The sequence below is a fragment of the Eptesicus fuscus genome, chromosome 22, assembly GCF_027574615.1.
Source record: "Eptesicus fuscus isolate TK198812 chromosome 22, DD_ASM_mEF_20220401, whole genome shotgun sequence".
Lineage (NCBI taxonomy): Eukaryota > Metazoa > Chordata > Mammalia > Chiroptera > Vespertilionidae > Eptesicus > Eptesicus fuscus.
The window spans coordinates 15,045,484-15,060,275 of NC_072494.1; the positions used below are offsets into that span (position 1 = coordinate 15,045,484).

General features: G+C 43.3%; 1 protein-coding gene and 1 non-coding gene across 23 annotated transcripts in view; both read left to right on the forward strand.

Annotated features, from left to right (window-relative positions):
- The window catches only part of UBAP2L (ubiquitin associated protein 2 like), a 44,841-nt gene extending 30,646 nt beyond the window's left edge, over nt 1-14,195 (forward strand). For 7 of the 22 annotated variants that reach the window (XM_054711802.1, XM_054711801.1, XM_054711808.1 and 4 more), the window contains 12 exons: nt 587-761; nt 1,317-1,389; nt 2,422-2,617; nt 2,710-2,798; nt 3,819-3,872; nt 4,472-4,553; nt 5,269-5,486; nt 5,943-6,048; nt 10,881-10,948; nt 11,898-12,095; nt 12,515-12,565; nt 13,423-14,062. In XM_054711802.1, coding sequence (XP_054567777.1) covers nt 587-761; nt 1,317-1,389; nt 2,422-2,617; nt 2,710-2,798; nt 3,819-3,872; nt 4,472-4,553; nt 5,269-5,486; nt 5,943-6,048; nt 10,881-10,948; nt 11,898-12,095; nt 12,515-12,565; nt 13,423-13,518 — 1,406 coding nt within the window. In that variant the 3' untranslated portion in view covers nt 13,519-14,062. Of the gene's footprint in view, nt 1-586; nt 762-1,316; nt 1,390-2,421; nt 2,618-2,709; nt 2,799-3,818; nt 3,873-4,471; nt 4,554-5,268; nt 5,487-5,942; nt 6,049-7,558; nt 7,957-10,880; nt 10,949-11,897; nt 12,096-12,514; nt 12,566-13,422; nt 14,063-14,089 lie in introns of those variants that run through there. The other 15 variants (XM_028131486.2, XM_054711811.1, XM_028131488.2 and 12 more) reach the window with 6 other exon arrangements.
- LOC114227842 (small nucleolar RNA SNORA58) lies at nt 4,270-4,405 on the forward strand. Its single transcript, XR_003613941.2, has one exon. It is a non-coding gene; the product is annotated as a small nucleolar RNA SNORA58 (small nucleolar RNA).
- Nucleotides 14,196-14,792: the final 597 nt, after the last annotated feature.

Genomic DNA, 14,792 nt, shown 5'->3' on the forward strand with positions numbered 1-14,792 from the left:
CAAACCAGCTAGAGTGTGTAGTGTTTTTCCTGTCCTTTGATTATTTTTGCATTTCCTAGATTGTAGTGAAAATAGCCCCAGCTCAATGATCAGAACATCTGGTGATAGTCTTAGTTTGGTTCTGTCATGTTGTTTAATCTCAAACCATCCTAACTTTTTAGGTTTTCTGTCTTAAAATGATGATAATACCCTTGGTTCCCTTCACTGGGTAAAGGAGATCAGTGCTGTGAAATGCTTGGAATCGAAAAACAGAAAAGGATTCTACCTAAACACAAATGATCCATTATTAAATAACGCAGACTCTTGTCTTTGGGACATCCTAGGACTATAGTCATCATTTCTTTTTAAAAGTTTTTTTTAAAATATGTTTTTATTTATTTTAGAGAAAGGAAGGGAGAAGGAGAGAAACATACATCAGCTGCCTCCTGCATGCCCCCTACTAGGGATTGGGCCCACACCCTGGGCATGTGCCCTGAAGGGAATCTAACTAGTGACCTTTTTGGTGCATGAGATATGCTCAACCAACAGCCACGCCTATAGACATTCTCCTTCCTCTGATGAGATGACTTCCTTTCTTCATTTCCAGGTGCTACAGGCTCTGCAGTGAAATCTGACTCACCTTCTACTTCTAGTATCCCCCCTCTCAGTGAAACGGTGTCTGCAGCTTCCTTATTGACGACAACCAATCAGCACTCATCCACTTTGGGTGGCTTGAGCCACAGTGAGGAGATTCCAAATACTACTACCACACAACACAACAGGTGATTTGGGGTGAGGATTGGAGGTTAGAGTTGGTGAGAGCTCTCTGGTTCTATCTTATTATCCCTTTACCTGGCACAGATCACTTTAGCTAAGTAGATTACCTAAAAGCTATGAGAAGTAAAGATAGGAGAATTATTTTCCCTTTTCAACATCCATTCTACCTTTGTTCACTAACCCTGGCTGGCTATTTTGCTGACTATATTATCTCAGATTTCTTTGGTCCTATATTCTGTCTTATTTTCTTGCTGTATTACTTTTTTAAAATATATTTTTATTGATGTTTAGGAAGAGAGGAAGGAAGAGGGATAGAGAGATAGAAACATCGACAAGAAAGAACCATCGATCGGTTGCCTCCTACATGCCCCCTACTGGGGATTGAGCCCGTAACCCAGGCATGTGCCCTGACCAGGAAGTGAACCTGTGACCTCTTGGTTCATGGGTCGATGCTCAACCACTGGGCCAAACTTGCCAAACTCTTGCTGTATTCTAATTGAAGCTTCGGGTCATGTGACTATAGCACTGTGTCTTATGACACCTTCTTTTTTTTGTTACAGTACGTTATCTACTCAGCAGAATACCCTTTCGTCATCAACATCTTCTGGGCGTACTTCGACATCCACTCTTTTGGTAAGCATGGTGCTATAAAAGAATTGTGGGTTTTTTTATACTTACAACTATCCAACCATAAGATTTTCCTAAGGGATTCTGAGGTGGCAAAATGATCATTGATCTGAGGTTATAAGAAAGGAGTAAAAGGATGTTTGAAGTCAAGAGAGGCAAACAAAATCCAGAAATATTGCAAGGCTGTAGGCCAATTCTCAAAGCCCTGGAAGTGACTTTCCTGAATCATTGTGTGACTTTCTTTTTCTTTTTCTTTTTTTTTAACTGAAGCTGGGTATGGCTTTTGTATGCTACAATAACTTCTGTAAGAATATCTTTTCTAACTGGTACAGCCATTTTTATTCTTGGTCTGAGATATGCTGAACATGAGTCCTGAAAATAGTGTGAATCTGAGCATCCTGTGAAAGTAGAGATGAAATAAGAGCTTTTGGTCAAATAATTAATTTCACTGTTGTGATTTATAGCAACTATTTAATTACTCTGAGATGGTGAGGAAGACAACTAACATTTGGGGCAAAGGTGTCTCGTTTGCCAGAAGCCTAGGGGAGATAATGGAGGATAAGGCTTTTCTAGGAGTCTGTTGTTTCTCAAATATACGATTTCATGTTTAAGTTTATTAGAACTTTTTCCTGTCCCACGAACTGGTCTTATTTTGAACTAATGAAGAGTGTAGGAGAAAAGGCTATGATATATTTTCCGCATTTAAACTATCTCTGTCTTCTTATTGGCCAACCATTGTTGGTTTTGGGGGAGTTTGGTTTGTCCCTACTCTCTCTGCTACTGTTCTGAACAGTGTAATGGTCTGTAGTGGGTCTTATGTTACCATTCTTATCAGATGACTCTTAGGGAATTGTCTACCAGTAAAGTAGTTAGTAATTTCTTCTAATTTGGTAGAGGACACTCTGGTACCATTCCTCAGCCTTTTTAATTGGGAAGTTGATTGATGATATAATCAACAGCAGGGATTTTTGATCTTTCCTGACCTGTTAGGCTAATTGCTGTTTCCTCCTCCTCTCTTCCACCGCTCTCTTTTTGAAGCACACAAGCGTGGAGAGTGAGGCGAATCTTCATTCTTCCTCCAGCACTTTCTCCACAACGTCCAGCACAGTCTCTGCGCCTCCGCCAGTGGTCAGTGTCTCCTCCAGTCTCAATAGTGGCAGTAGCCTGGGCCTCAGCCTAGGCAGCAACTCCACTGTCACAGCCTCGACTCGAAGCTCAGTTGCTACAACTTCAGGTAGCCCTGCATAGAAAAGGTGGATGGCATTCCTTTGGGATGAAGGAGAGAAATAATTGTGTGACAGCATCAAAATATAATTTCTTTTTTAGGAAAAGCTCCTCCTAATCTCCCTCCTGGGGTCCCGCCATTGTTGCCTAATCCGTATATTATGGCTCCAGGGCTGTTACATGCCTACCCGGTAAGTGAGACTTTGGGGTCTTCTCCAAAAAATGAAGATGGTGTGGCTACTCTTTATATATCTGGCTTCAGGTGGAAGACTATAATTAAAATATAGAATAGATGAGTGGTTATTGCATGAAAACAAGGCTTTAATCTTTGTAGTTTTGAGAGAAAAAATAACAGCTTTTAGAGAGGAAGGACTAAATGGAGGCCAGGCCCTCTGTTGTATATTTTTTTCTGTGAAATACATATTCTGGGCCTCAGAAGCCAAAGGCCAGAATATCCACCTGATATCCCTTTTAATTTCTTAGAGAATTATTTTCTCTAGTTGAATTGATTCCCTATCTCTGAGGGTCTTTGCTGGCTCCCACCTGGTCAGACCAGAGTTCCCAACTCTATTGGGTCTACCTGAAAATAGGTGGCTGACAGTAGTCGCTTTTTGCAAACGGGGTTGGGGGTAGAAATAGGTGACATCTGTAATACTGTAAAAACTATATATTTAAATTTAAAAAAATCTTTTAAATTGGTTTTGTAGAGAGAGGAAGGGAGGGAGGGAGAAACTTAATGTGAGAGGGCAACATCGTTCGGCTTGGCTGCCTCCTGCATGCCTCCTATAGGGATTAAGCTTGCAATCTGGGCATGTGCCCTGACCAGGAATCAAATCAGCAACCTCTTGGTGTATGGGACGACACCCAAACCAAGTGAGCCACATCAGCCCAGGGCTAAGCCATGTTTTGAAAACTATAAGAGACAGGCTGGTGGAACAGAAAGTAAGAGCAGGCTATTTATGTATGACTTGTGTCAGAAGCCAGTCTAGTTGAATCACTAGTATGTAACTCAAGGAAAGCTTCAATACCTTTCATGAATCACTTAATCTCTTTGTATTTACTTCTTTCCTCTTAAAGGAAACAATCTGTCTCCTATTCTTCCCTAAAAATGAGGATGAATGTTCTGTTGATTTACCTTGTTTCCTAGCTCCTTGGTTTGCTAGTATCATGACCAGTCCACATTAGTATTGTTACATGCTTGTATCTTTCAGCCACAAGTATATGGTTATGATGACTTGCAGATGCTTCAGACAAGATTTCCATTGGTGAGTATGTGATGTAGGGCTTAGGAAAAGAAAGTAATCTTAAAATTAGTGTTGGGGGGATTACTTTCACGTGTTCAGTTGCTAAGTCATAGCTCCATAACCATTACCTTCATACATACACTTTGATTTAAGATATATCAGAGTATGGTGTCTTGGGAAGTGGCTCTAATAGAAGATAACTTAAAAGAAAAATCATAATTGTGGCAACTTTGAAGTAAACAAATTTTAGCATTTTATAACTCAGGGTACCCTGGAACTCTCAAGGTGCTTTCTGTATGTTTCAGACACTTCGAATTCTAGAAAGATCTATTTTCTCATTAGTAGTAGACTATTAGGAATAATTATCTACAGGTTTCAGGATATTACTGGTCCTGGTGGACTTGGTGTGTTTTACACTGAGCATACCCGTAGACCTTGCTTGACTCTGCTCATGGCCAGGCAGGGGGGACAGTGTATGCAAGAGTAATTTGGAGTTTGTGCCAGTTCTAGCCAGCCTATTCAGTGGCTGGATAAGTTGCATTACTTCAACATTTTCCTGCCTCTCAACAGAGAGGAGAATAGTGGCATTGACTCTCTGCTCTTTTACTTCTCTCTTCTAGGATTACTACAGCATCCCATTTCCCACACCCACCACGCCGCTGACTGGGAGGGATGGTAGCCTGGCCAGCAACCCTTATTCTGGTAGGACTGGGATAGTGCTAAATAAAAGGAGAGTGTGTTGAGATTGGTGGCAGAAACCTGATTAGCAGGAAGCGACCCAGTTCAGTTAAGATCTTTGGCAGAAATATAGAATGGATGTGATGAATCAGTATTGGTAGATTCAGAATCCTGCTAAAGTTGGGCATGTGGCAAGTTTTTCCTTATCTCACTTTTTATTGTCTCCCTGTGATTCCAGATGATATTTTGATTTGGTTTTCAGACATTCTCCAGCTTTTTCCAGGAAATGCAGAGGTTGAACTGGCCGTCTTCTGCTCATCTCTGCTCCTGTACCCTACTACAGTGGCAGTCTCATTGCCATTACCTTGATTATCCATGGGCCGCCTTCTATTGTCCTCACTGATCTACCATTTTCTTGACCTATCATTGTTTTTTTGAATCCAGCATGGAGTGTTCCCCTGGAGGGAGATTTGGGGGAGATGAAATAAGATGAGTAGGCAGGGAAATCATGCAGGAATTTTATTCTGGGAGCCTGTCTCTCCTGCAGCATTGCACAGTCATTCGACATTAGTCCTTGACTAGCACTGTGCTTGCTGTGTGCTGGGCAGTGCTAAATGGAGCTGCAAAGAAATGTAATTCAAATTTAACAGGATTTTCTGGAATCAAGTGAAACCAGAAGTAATTCTGCATTGGTGTGGGGGGTGAAAGAGGCAGGTACATTTAGCCTCTCCTGTCACAGGTGACCTCACAAAGTTTGGCCGTGGGGATGCCTCTTCCCCAGCCCCGGCCACTACCTTGGCCCAACCCCAACAGAACCAGACGCAGACTCACCACACCACGCAGCAGACATTCCTGAACCCGGCGCTGCCTCCTGGCTACAGTTACACCAGCCTGCCATACTACACAGGGGTTCCGGGCCTCCCCAGCACCTTCCAGTATGGGCCTGCTGTGTTCCCTGTGAGTACCTGGGCTTGGTCTTTCCTTGTGGTAAAGTATCCTAACCCTGGACACTATTCTAGGTGCTTTCAAAGACTTTTTAATAATGGATGAAGCGGAACAGTTTCTCTTGCTGGCCTGGGGGAGGGAGTGGGGCTGGAATTTGGGGGTATTGGGATAAGGATTACCTGTTCTTAGAATTAGCTAAAGTAGGAATATGATAGCATATAGCTTTACTCCCAGACTGTCTTTCATTCCCTGCTATCACTGCCCTTTTTCCTTCTTTCAAATACCATTTATTGACTTCACTGATTTTAGAAAGTTGGTAGGGAGCCTATTTCATTCACCAAGTGAACTGTGGTCAGCCTATGTCACAATGGGTAATCATCTGAATGCTTTAGTCCCTGAACGAAGCCGGGTAGGGTGAATGGTACTCTGCTGGCATTTCACTGCAGTTCTGGCCTTTTTACTCTTTAGGTGGCTCCTACCTCTTCCAAGCAGCATGGTGTGAATGTCAGTGTGAATGCATCGGCCACCCCTTTCCAACAGCCAAGTGGATATGGGTCTCATGGATACAACACTGGTAAGCTTACCTTGACCCCAGCTGTCAGTGGTGTCTCTGGGATGTTATTAAATGAGTTTCAAGGAGGAAGACTCTGTGCTTGATAAAATAAAATTGTGTTGGTGAGGGTGTGCTGCTGCTCATGTATGATTGTTAATGATTGACTGCTTGTGTGTCTGCCTGAGCAGCCCCAACAGAGGAGCTTGATACTAGACCATATATTCACTACTCATGACAGGGATGGCCTGGAGCATGTATTGACTATTAGCATATGCTGGCTGGCCTAATATTTGGGTGGGAAAGCAGGGCCAGGGGCCCCAAGATTTCATTGAGATGTCAATGGAGGCAAGTGTTAATATGTATGGTACCGATCATACAAAAGGGGACATATTTACTGAATAGAAGGGTTAAATGGTTTCTTTGCTAGTGTGCTGTAGTAGACTTAGCTTAAATATCTTTGTTGTACTACTTTTTTTATGTGCCCCCCTTTAAATCCCAAGCTAGGAGACCTAAAATGTGGAGAGAAAGAATTAGGGCATGAGTATAGGCATAACTTGGAGATATTGTGGATTCTCTTCCAAACCACCATAATAAAGTGAGTTGTAGTCTTTGATGGTGGATGGTCTTGCCTTCACTTTCCAAAAAATGCAACACTTGTGAGGTGCAATAAAACCAAGTATGCCTGTACTCAGTAAAGTGAGAGTTGGACCTTTAGGTTCCTTCACTTGTGTGGCTGGGCTCTTTGCAAAATCCATTTGCACATCTGATGGCAGGGAGGGAAATGTTGGAATCTCCTGAATGGGTACTGACCTAAAAGATTCTTAGTCCATCCCTTGCTCCTATACCTGACACCCTGTACTCCACTTTTGGAGGACAGGGAGTAAGAAAAGGAGTCTTTGAATAAAACAATTCCATCTACTTTTTTTCAGTGATTTGTAGATGAATATGGGTGGGGGGGGGAGGATGGGATTGAGGGTTGTACTTCAAAAATCTCTGCTCAGTTATGGTTTCATGATGATTAGGATGGAGCTGCATCTGCATTCTTCACCCTTGTGTGGCCTCCAAGTTGATAAATTGCCCAAGGTTTTAATAATTGGGAAACTCTGAGCTGAGCACAGATGGCAGTTGGTCTGGGAACTAACAGCCAGGTGGAGTTTTGAACTGTGTTGTATGACTTAGGTCAAGATTTAAACTCAAGAAATCCTGAGGCACCCATTGAGATTTAATATCTAGGACCCCTGTTGGCTATTCCTCTCACTGAGCACTATCCACCCTAATCCTTGGGGAAGTATTATAAGCTTTTTGATTTGGAATTGCCCCATTCCAAGATTAGATCTAAGTTTTAGCTGGACCATGTTCAAGAATAGCATACCTGATTCTGGAAATCGTAGCTTCTTACCTCCCTTAGGATTTCAGAAACTCTCTAACAGCCCTTTTGAGAACCCCCAGTTCCCAGCCCCACAGAAGGTTGTCATCCCATTCCTCATCAACCTCTAAATTCATTTATTTTTATGTATTTGATTCCTTTTAGGAAGAAAATATCCACCCCCTTACAAGCATTTCTGGACGGCAGAGAGCTAATTTGGCCCAAGGCTGGGGGCTATGTTTTGTGTGTGTGTATAAATTTGCACTGAAGTCTTGTTTCAGAAACCAGACCACTGAGGAGAGCCTGCTGAGCTGAGGCCATGGCCTGCGTGGCTTGGGGAAATGAGTTGGTGGATACCTTCTGGGCTTTTGAACTTGCCCTTCCCCCAGTTCCCTCTCCCCCATGTGTCTGACCCTGTCTTACCCATTTCGAGTTCAAGCGGTGCAGCACCTCCGAAGCATCAATGCACACACCTGCTGTTGCTTTTGTTTTCTGGAAGGCATGTAGTTTCAACTTGTAACAAAAAATATTTGTAGTCTTCAATAAACTGTGGTATTTCTTTAGCTAACTCTGGCGTTCTTTCCGTGCATGTCTTTCTGGACACTAGGATCCAATGTTGTGCAGTGGATGAAGGGTGGAGGGTGGCCTTTTCAATCAAACTCCAGCATAGCCAAAGAACTGGTAACTTTTCAGTATGGTGATTTTATGAAGATGGGGGAGGGGAAACAGTCTCAGTTTCCAACCTGTTGATTGGTTGGTAAAGAAAGTTATTTGTAGAAAATCCCTGATTCTCCATGCTTATTATAGCTCTTCACTTTTCACTCAGATCTTCCCCGTGCCTCTGACATAAGCAGGGGGGAAGGAAAAGAGGTTTAGCGTCATGTCATGGTGAAAGGTAGAAGAGATGGTGTTCAGAGCTGTTGTTGGGGAAGTATCTTCAAGGCTTAATTCCCACATTTGGTTCCCTCAGGCCAAGTGGCTGGTTGAGATCTGATAGAGTTTTGAGGGACCAGCTAGTTGATGACTCAGGCTGTGGAAACTGTGCTAGCCTGGAGCATTGTTCTTAGTCCCTTCAGGGATTGTGGATTATTAGTGTTTTGCACTTGTGGGTGTAGCTAATGATGTGTGGGAGAAGTTTGGTTAGACATCCTCGACTATAGAAATTCTCATCCCCACTCAATCCCACTAGTACATCACCAGCCCTTTGTTTACAATTAACTTGCACAGTGAGACCACCATTCTTGGTTAATTGGAAACCCCGATATTACTTTCTTTGTTCCTAGCCCTCTGGAGTAATTTTGTCCTGGGGATGTAACCAACTTTCCAAGGGAGAGAGTTGGTTCTTGGTTCTCCTCCCTGTTGTCCACATGGTGTTAGTGTGATCATCATGTTTGGGAGTTGGTTATAGAAGGGGATTTTGACTCTTGGAAGGAAAACAAGATAACTCGAGCCTGAGGAGCTTTCTAATAACTGGTAAAGGAGCTTTCTAATAACTGGTAAAGGGTAGGTAGAGACCTCTAATGCTTACACTGAAGCTATTATGGCAGCTACAAGGAGAAATCTTTTCCCCCCTGTATTTCCAGTCCCTTTAGCCAATATCCAACTTAAAGCCTCTGGACTATAAGCTGGTTTTTAGCTAGTCCAGCCTCTGAAAAGAATGACCAAGTAGGGGCACATTGAAACTAAATTGCTCCTTACCACCCAGTTTGAGAGTCAAGTTAGCCATTTCTTCCATTTGTGTGGGATGACCAAGGGGTGTCAGCAAGCTGTTTGAGTCTTTGCAGTAAAATTCTATCATCTCATTTTCCTAAAACATGTTCTATTTATATCCTGTCTATTCCACTTTACTCAAACCTTCCATATAAACCTCATCAGCGTAGCCTTTTCCATACAAAAAAAATAAGCTAGTTTTTTCAAGTTAGGCCAACTACCGGTGATTTACCAGATGGGCTCCTGGGATCTGAAAAAAGGGAAGGGGAAGAAAACTCGATCAGGTCATATATTGCCCCTGCCTTTTACTTTTGTGCCTAGAAAGTATAGAGTTGATACTTTGGACACGGGGAAGTATTTTCTCATGCTTGCTTTCTGTAGTTCTGTTCTTTTTCCTAGTTGGTGTTTGCTCCTCCCTGGAACTATCTGGACTTGTGATGTGGGAGGGGTTTCCAGGTTAAGATGCCACTTCTATTGGGAAGATTCTAAAGTGGCTGTCTAAGGTGGGCTTAACTTTTGATGGCTGCCTTTGTCCTAGACATTGGGAGGATTTGGGTTCTGGAGTTTGAAGGGGGATTGCTGCTGAATTGCGGGTGAATGGAGGATTCTTCATTTGTGATTTGGTCACTTCAGTATAGTGTTTCTAAAAAACTCTTCTGTCAAAGTAATCCTAACAGCAAAGGAGAAGGCTCCAAGGACATAAACTAAAATACAAAGTTCTTCTGGAGTTTCATTTTATCTCAATTCATGAGAACTAATATACCTTTTAAAATCATGCTTTAAGTTCCTAGTTAAATTTGAGTTACTTTACCTCAAATCTTCGCATACAATTTTAATAAGATAAGATGCTGGATTAGCTTACCTGATGGCTTTTTTCCTCTATCCTTGACCTTTTGCCCCAGGATGTAGACTATGTGTATTTCAGTTTAAGGAGTATAAATTAAAATGAGGAATTGTATTACTTTGGTTTCCTTTAAGTTGTAGTGGTGGTAACGAGTTTTTCAAAAGGAAACATGCAAGTTGTTAAGAGTATGGATTGAAGCCTTTATCTCATGAAGAAGCTAAAGTTGTAAACTAGAGTAACATTTAGGTTTTGTGTTCCACCGAGACTGCAAGAGATAGCCTATTCCTATATGCCTTCCTTACCCCCCTTCCCTTAAAATGCGTAGATGGATCTTCATCTTTATGCCAGCTCGTAAGTATACAGCCTAGAAGCTCCATGATTGGAGAAGCTGAGCTAAGTGAGCTAAAGCTCTGAGAATAAAAGTACTTTTGGAGGTGGAATTGAACTGCTTCTCTAGTACTTACCTTATGCTGTGAAAGCATGGATTTTGAGCCCAGGAGTGTCTGTCTCTTCATGAACAGGAAAAGAGCCAGATTACCTGTCTTCTGCAGCAGGAGTGAGTGAAGTTTGGGTGGATTGATTTGAAATGGACAATATAAGTGTAATACATTCCTGTTGGGCTTTGCTACAGAGGTGTTTTGAAAACTTATGTACTAGTGAGTTTTGGCTATTTCCCCTTGTCCCTCCAAAACCAACTCACCTCACTCTCACACATATACTCAGTACACACCTGGAAAAGACAAGAGAACACTTAGCTAGCCTTTGTGTCATGAGCTCTTACCCCTCAAGACTGACCTGAAGCTGGAAAAACAGACCAAAATTCCCTTGCTGTGTTATAGCTAGAAAGACTTCACATGTCTCTCACCACCTCCCAGGGAGAGGGATCAGGCAGCTAGCTGAGCTAATCCTCCTATCTGTTTCCTCCTCCCTCAGGTGTATCAGTCACCTCCAGTAACACGGGCGTGCCAGATATCTCGGGTTCTGTGTACTCCAAAACCCAGGTAGGTGCCTGGCTCTGGATAGAAGTGGAAAAAGGGAGACGGACATAGAAAAGATGGAGTTGCATTGATAGAAGTGAGCAGGAACAGCCCTAACACCTGTGAGCAGGTGTCAGAAAACCCATTCTACAAAAAATGATTCATCTTTAGACTTTAGTTTCTCGAGGAAGCTCAAATTTATTCTTCAGGGAGGGAGAGAACAAATGAGGAATATCATAGGAAGGTTGGAAAATTGTAATGTGTCATGTGATTTATTGTGTAACTGGTCCTTAACCTACACACAACAAACCTTTTCATAACTTCCAAAGAGAATGAATATGGAATGAAGGAAAATAAGTTCATTCCATTCTTTCTAAGTATATCTACAATAAAGAGTGGGAAAGGAGTGGGCAAAGCCCAACTCAGTAACTAAAGTGTTTTTAGTTATCAGCATTTGAATTATCCACAGATTTGTTTTTGTTTTTTTCTCCCACCACCATAAATATTTTAAAGTTTGATACAAAGTTTAGGAGTTATGGTGGAGTGCTTCATGGCCAAGACCTTTAATACTAAAGATAACTCAGCATTTCTTTTGAAAAAAATCCATGGAGTTCCTATTTCTACCCAACTCCAGAGATAGGGGTGCTAAGAAGTAGTCAGCAGATTTCACTATGTTTGTATATGACAGGTTTTACAAAGTGCTTTCACATCCAGCCTCTCATTTGGTCCTTACAACTAAGAGGTCGATAAGCATCCGTTTTATATATGAGAAAACAGGCTCAGAGAGTAATTTTCTCAGGATCACTCAGCTATTAAAGCACAGAGCTGGGACTGAGACTTGAATATCTGACTTCAGGTGCAGCATTCCTTCTATGACACCATGCTGCTTTTTGAGGGTGGGAGAGCTTGGGCTCAAATCCTAAGGATTCATTTGCTGATCCCTTTTACTCTCTCCTCCCATCCTCCTGGATAGCAATCTTTTGAGAAACAAGGTTTTCATTCCGGTACTCCTGCTGCCTCTTTCAACTTGCCTTCAGCCCTAGGAAGTGGGGGGCCCATCAATCCAGCCACAGCTGCTGCCTACCCACCTGCCCCCTTTATGCACATTCTGACCCCCCATCAGCAGCCGCACTCCCAGATCCTTCACCATCACCTACAGCAGGATGGCCAGGTAATAGCCCTCCCTCTCTCCTTTCTCTTCCTCTTCCTTCTTATCCCTTAAAACTACCTTCCCTTTCCTTTTCTTACCCTTCCTCACCACCACCTCCACCCAATCCTCCCCAGCGCCAGCCATGGGCACACAGCACATTACAGACACAAGCGCACATAACACAAGTGGCCGGCAAAGGAGACGTCAGAGAAGGGGCCAGACTGAAACCTAATTCTGCCCAATTCCTTCGGTGCCTTTCTCCTCCACCTCCTCCCATATCACAGTTTTCCTCATCCCATCAGACCTGGGTCACACCTTCCCTCTTACCTCTCCCAGCCCTCCCCCTTCCCTCAACATTATAGCTTTCCCTTCTGATAATGGTGGAGTTCTATTGTCAAAGTTTGTCCCTTTATTTTCCATATATCCTGGTTCTGCCTCAGCTACCATATTTGCAGATGATTCTCTGTTGCCAGCGCCAGCAGGAGGAGCAGGTAATGAAACTGAATGATATGCTTGAACCCACTCCTTTTCAGTCCCCATTACACCTCCACAGCCTTAGGGAATTTGAGAAAAGTTTGCACGATCACAAATCGGGATACACAAACATAAACACCTTGCTGAGCTCTCTGGCCTCCCATTCCTCTCTTGTCCTCCCCTCCTCAATGCCCTCTTTCTTTCTGCCCTTCCCCAACTCTGGGAACACTTGGTTACTGGAATGGAAAGGATTCTTGGGGCAGCACCTGAAGCCTGGGGCCTCGAGACTGTCTCTCCACCTTGCCTGTAATGGGCTCACAGATACGATACATGTGGCAGGGGTGGGGAGCCATGGGGTGGTACAAGTGACCTCTCCTCCACCATAGGTGGCTGGGGAACTGGAATAAGAGCTTCTTTGCTCTCAAAGGCAGCTTTCCAAATTCGGCCTTCCTGGGGATCAATGAAAATGAAATCACTTGTGATCACTCATCTCCAAGAGGCCATAATTCTCTCTAGAGAGTTGCCTTTTCTCAGAGCAGGGGGATGAGGAGAGGAGAAGGTACAATTGAAAATGAGTAGAACTGATTCACTGTCTAATCTCTGAAGGTATCTTGCCCTCTTTTCATCTTTCCCCTATTTAAAGGGTTTTTTTGGTGCTTTTTGTTTGTGATTTTTTTGTTTTTTGTTTTGGTCAGAGGTGCTTTAGCAGCCATATAAACCAAATTTTCTGTGGTTGAGAAGCTTCAGAATAGTTTCTAAGCAAGGGGAATGGGAAAGCAAGATGATTTCCAAATCTCCACCTGAAGATGTCACAAATTTGTCAACACTAACTAGACACCTTTTTCCTCCCCATCATCCTCCCATTCCCCTGCAGACGGGCAGCGGGCAACGTAGCCAGACCAGCTCCATCCCGCAGAAGCCCCAGACCAACAAGTCTGCCTACAACAGCTACAGCTGGGGGGCCAACTGAGGCCCTGACCCTCTCTTCCTGGTCCCATCTTCTGAGAGGGCTTCTCAGCCTGGCAACTATGGAAACAGCATCAAAGAGAGGAATGTGGAGGGGTTCCGCTGCCCCACCCTCACCCCCAGTGGCCCACCCCATGCCTCAGCTTCATGTCTGTTCATTCCCATACCATCCCCACTCTGTTGTATGTATTATAGGATTTGTATTTTCACTCCCCCCCCCCCCTTTCCTTTCCTCCTTCCCCCTTGCATTCAAGATTATGAAACTTTGCTGTGGGCCCTGCCCTTCCTTTTCCTCCTGTTCACCCTGGTGGTGTATGGGTAAGGTGGGGAGGGGGGAACCCCCAAATATATATCAGCCCAACAGCCCTATGTCTCCTCCTTTATTATTAGGAAGCAAAACAACAACAAAAAATGGCGTCATGAATATGAACAGCATTGTCAGATGGATTAGTTGAAGTGGTTTTTTTTTTTTTTTTTTTTTGTACTGTGTCTTCAAATTTAATGGATTAATGTGTCTTGTATATATAAAAAGAAAACATCTACCTTCAGCCTCTGCCCATTCTTGCTCCGTCTAGGACATCCTCAGTCTCGCGGATGACCAGCTTGGTGAATAAGTATTACTGTACCAACTGGGCCTCTTCTAGCAGGCCCCGAAGGCAGTGGAATAAAATGAAATCTTCATCCTTTAAGAACACCTCTGACCTTAATGATTTAGTACTGTGCCCTTGAGGGGATTCTCTTCCCTTCTCCCCTAAGAATTTCACAGCCTGTTGCCTGGAAAGAGCCACCTCAAATCTTCATTTCCTTCAAAAACTGCTACATATACAGCAGATTTCAGGCAGTAAAGGGAGTGGGATAGTGGGTATTGGGTGGAAAGGGAGAGGATTAAGGAGGAGCTGAAAGAAATGCCTTTGTAAAGTCAAAGTATAATTTAGTTGGGTCCAAGCAAGTGAATTGGAAAGTAGGGCAACATGCGCTGTGTGCTGGCAAAACTGAAGTTTGGGGCCAAATTTTCCTAGGAGTAGTTCTTGCTGCTTGAGTGCTTTCATTTTCCATAGCTATACCCCACCCCTGAAAAGGAGTCTAGAGGAAGGCCAGGGATGAGATTGGGGTAGGGGTGCAGGAGGGAGAGGCTTTGAAAGCCATGAATGGTAGGAAAAGGGGGATACTTAAGAGCCCCAAATTATTCTCTTCCGAGACTCTTCACTAAATGTCCCTTGGTCTCACAAAGCATTTATTCTGCTGGTTGTAAAGCCTGCATAGAAAAAATTAAAAGAA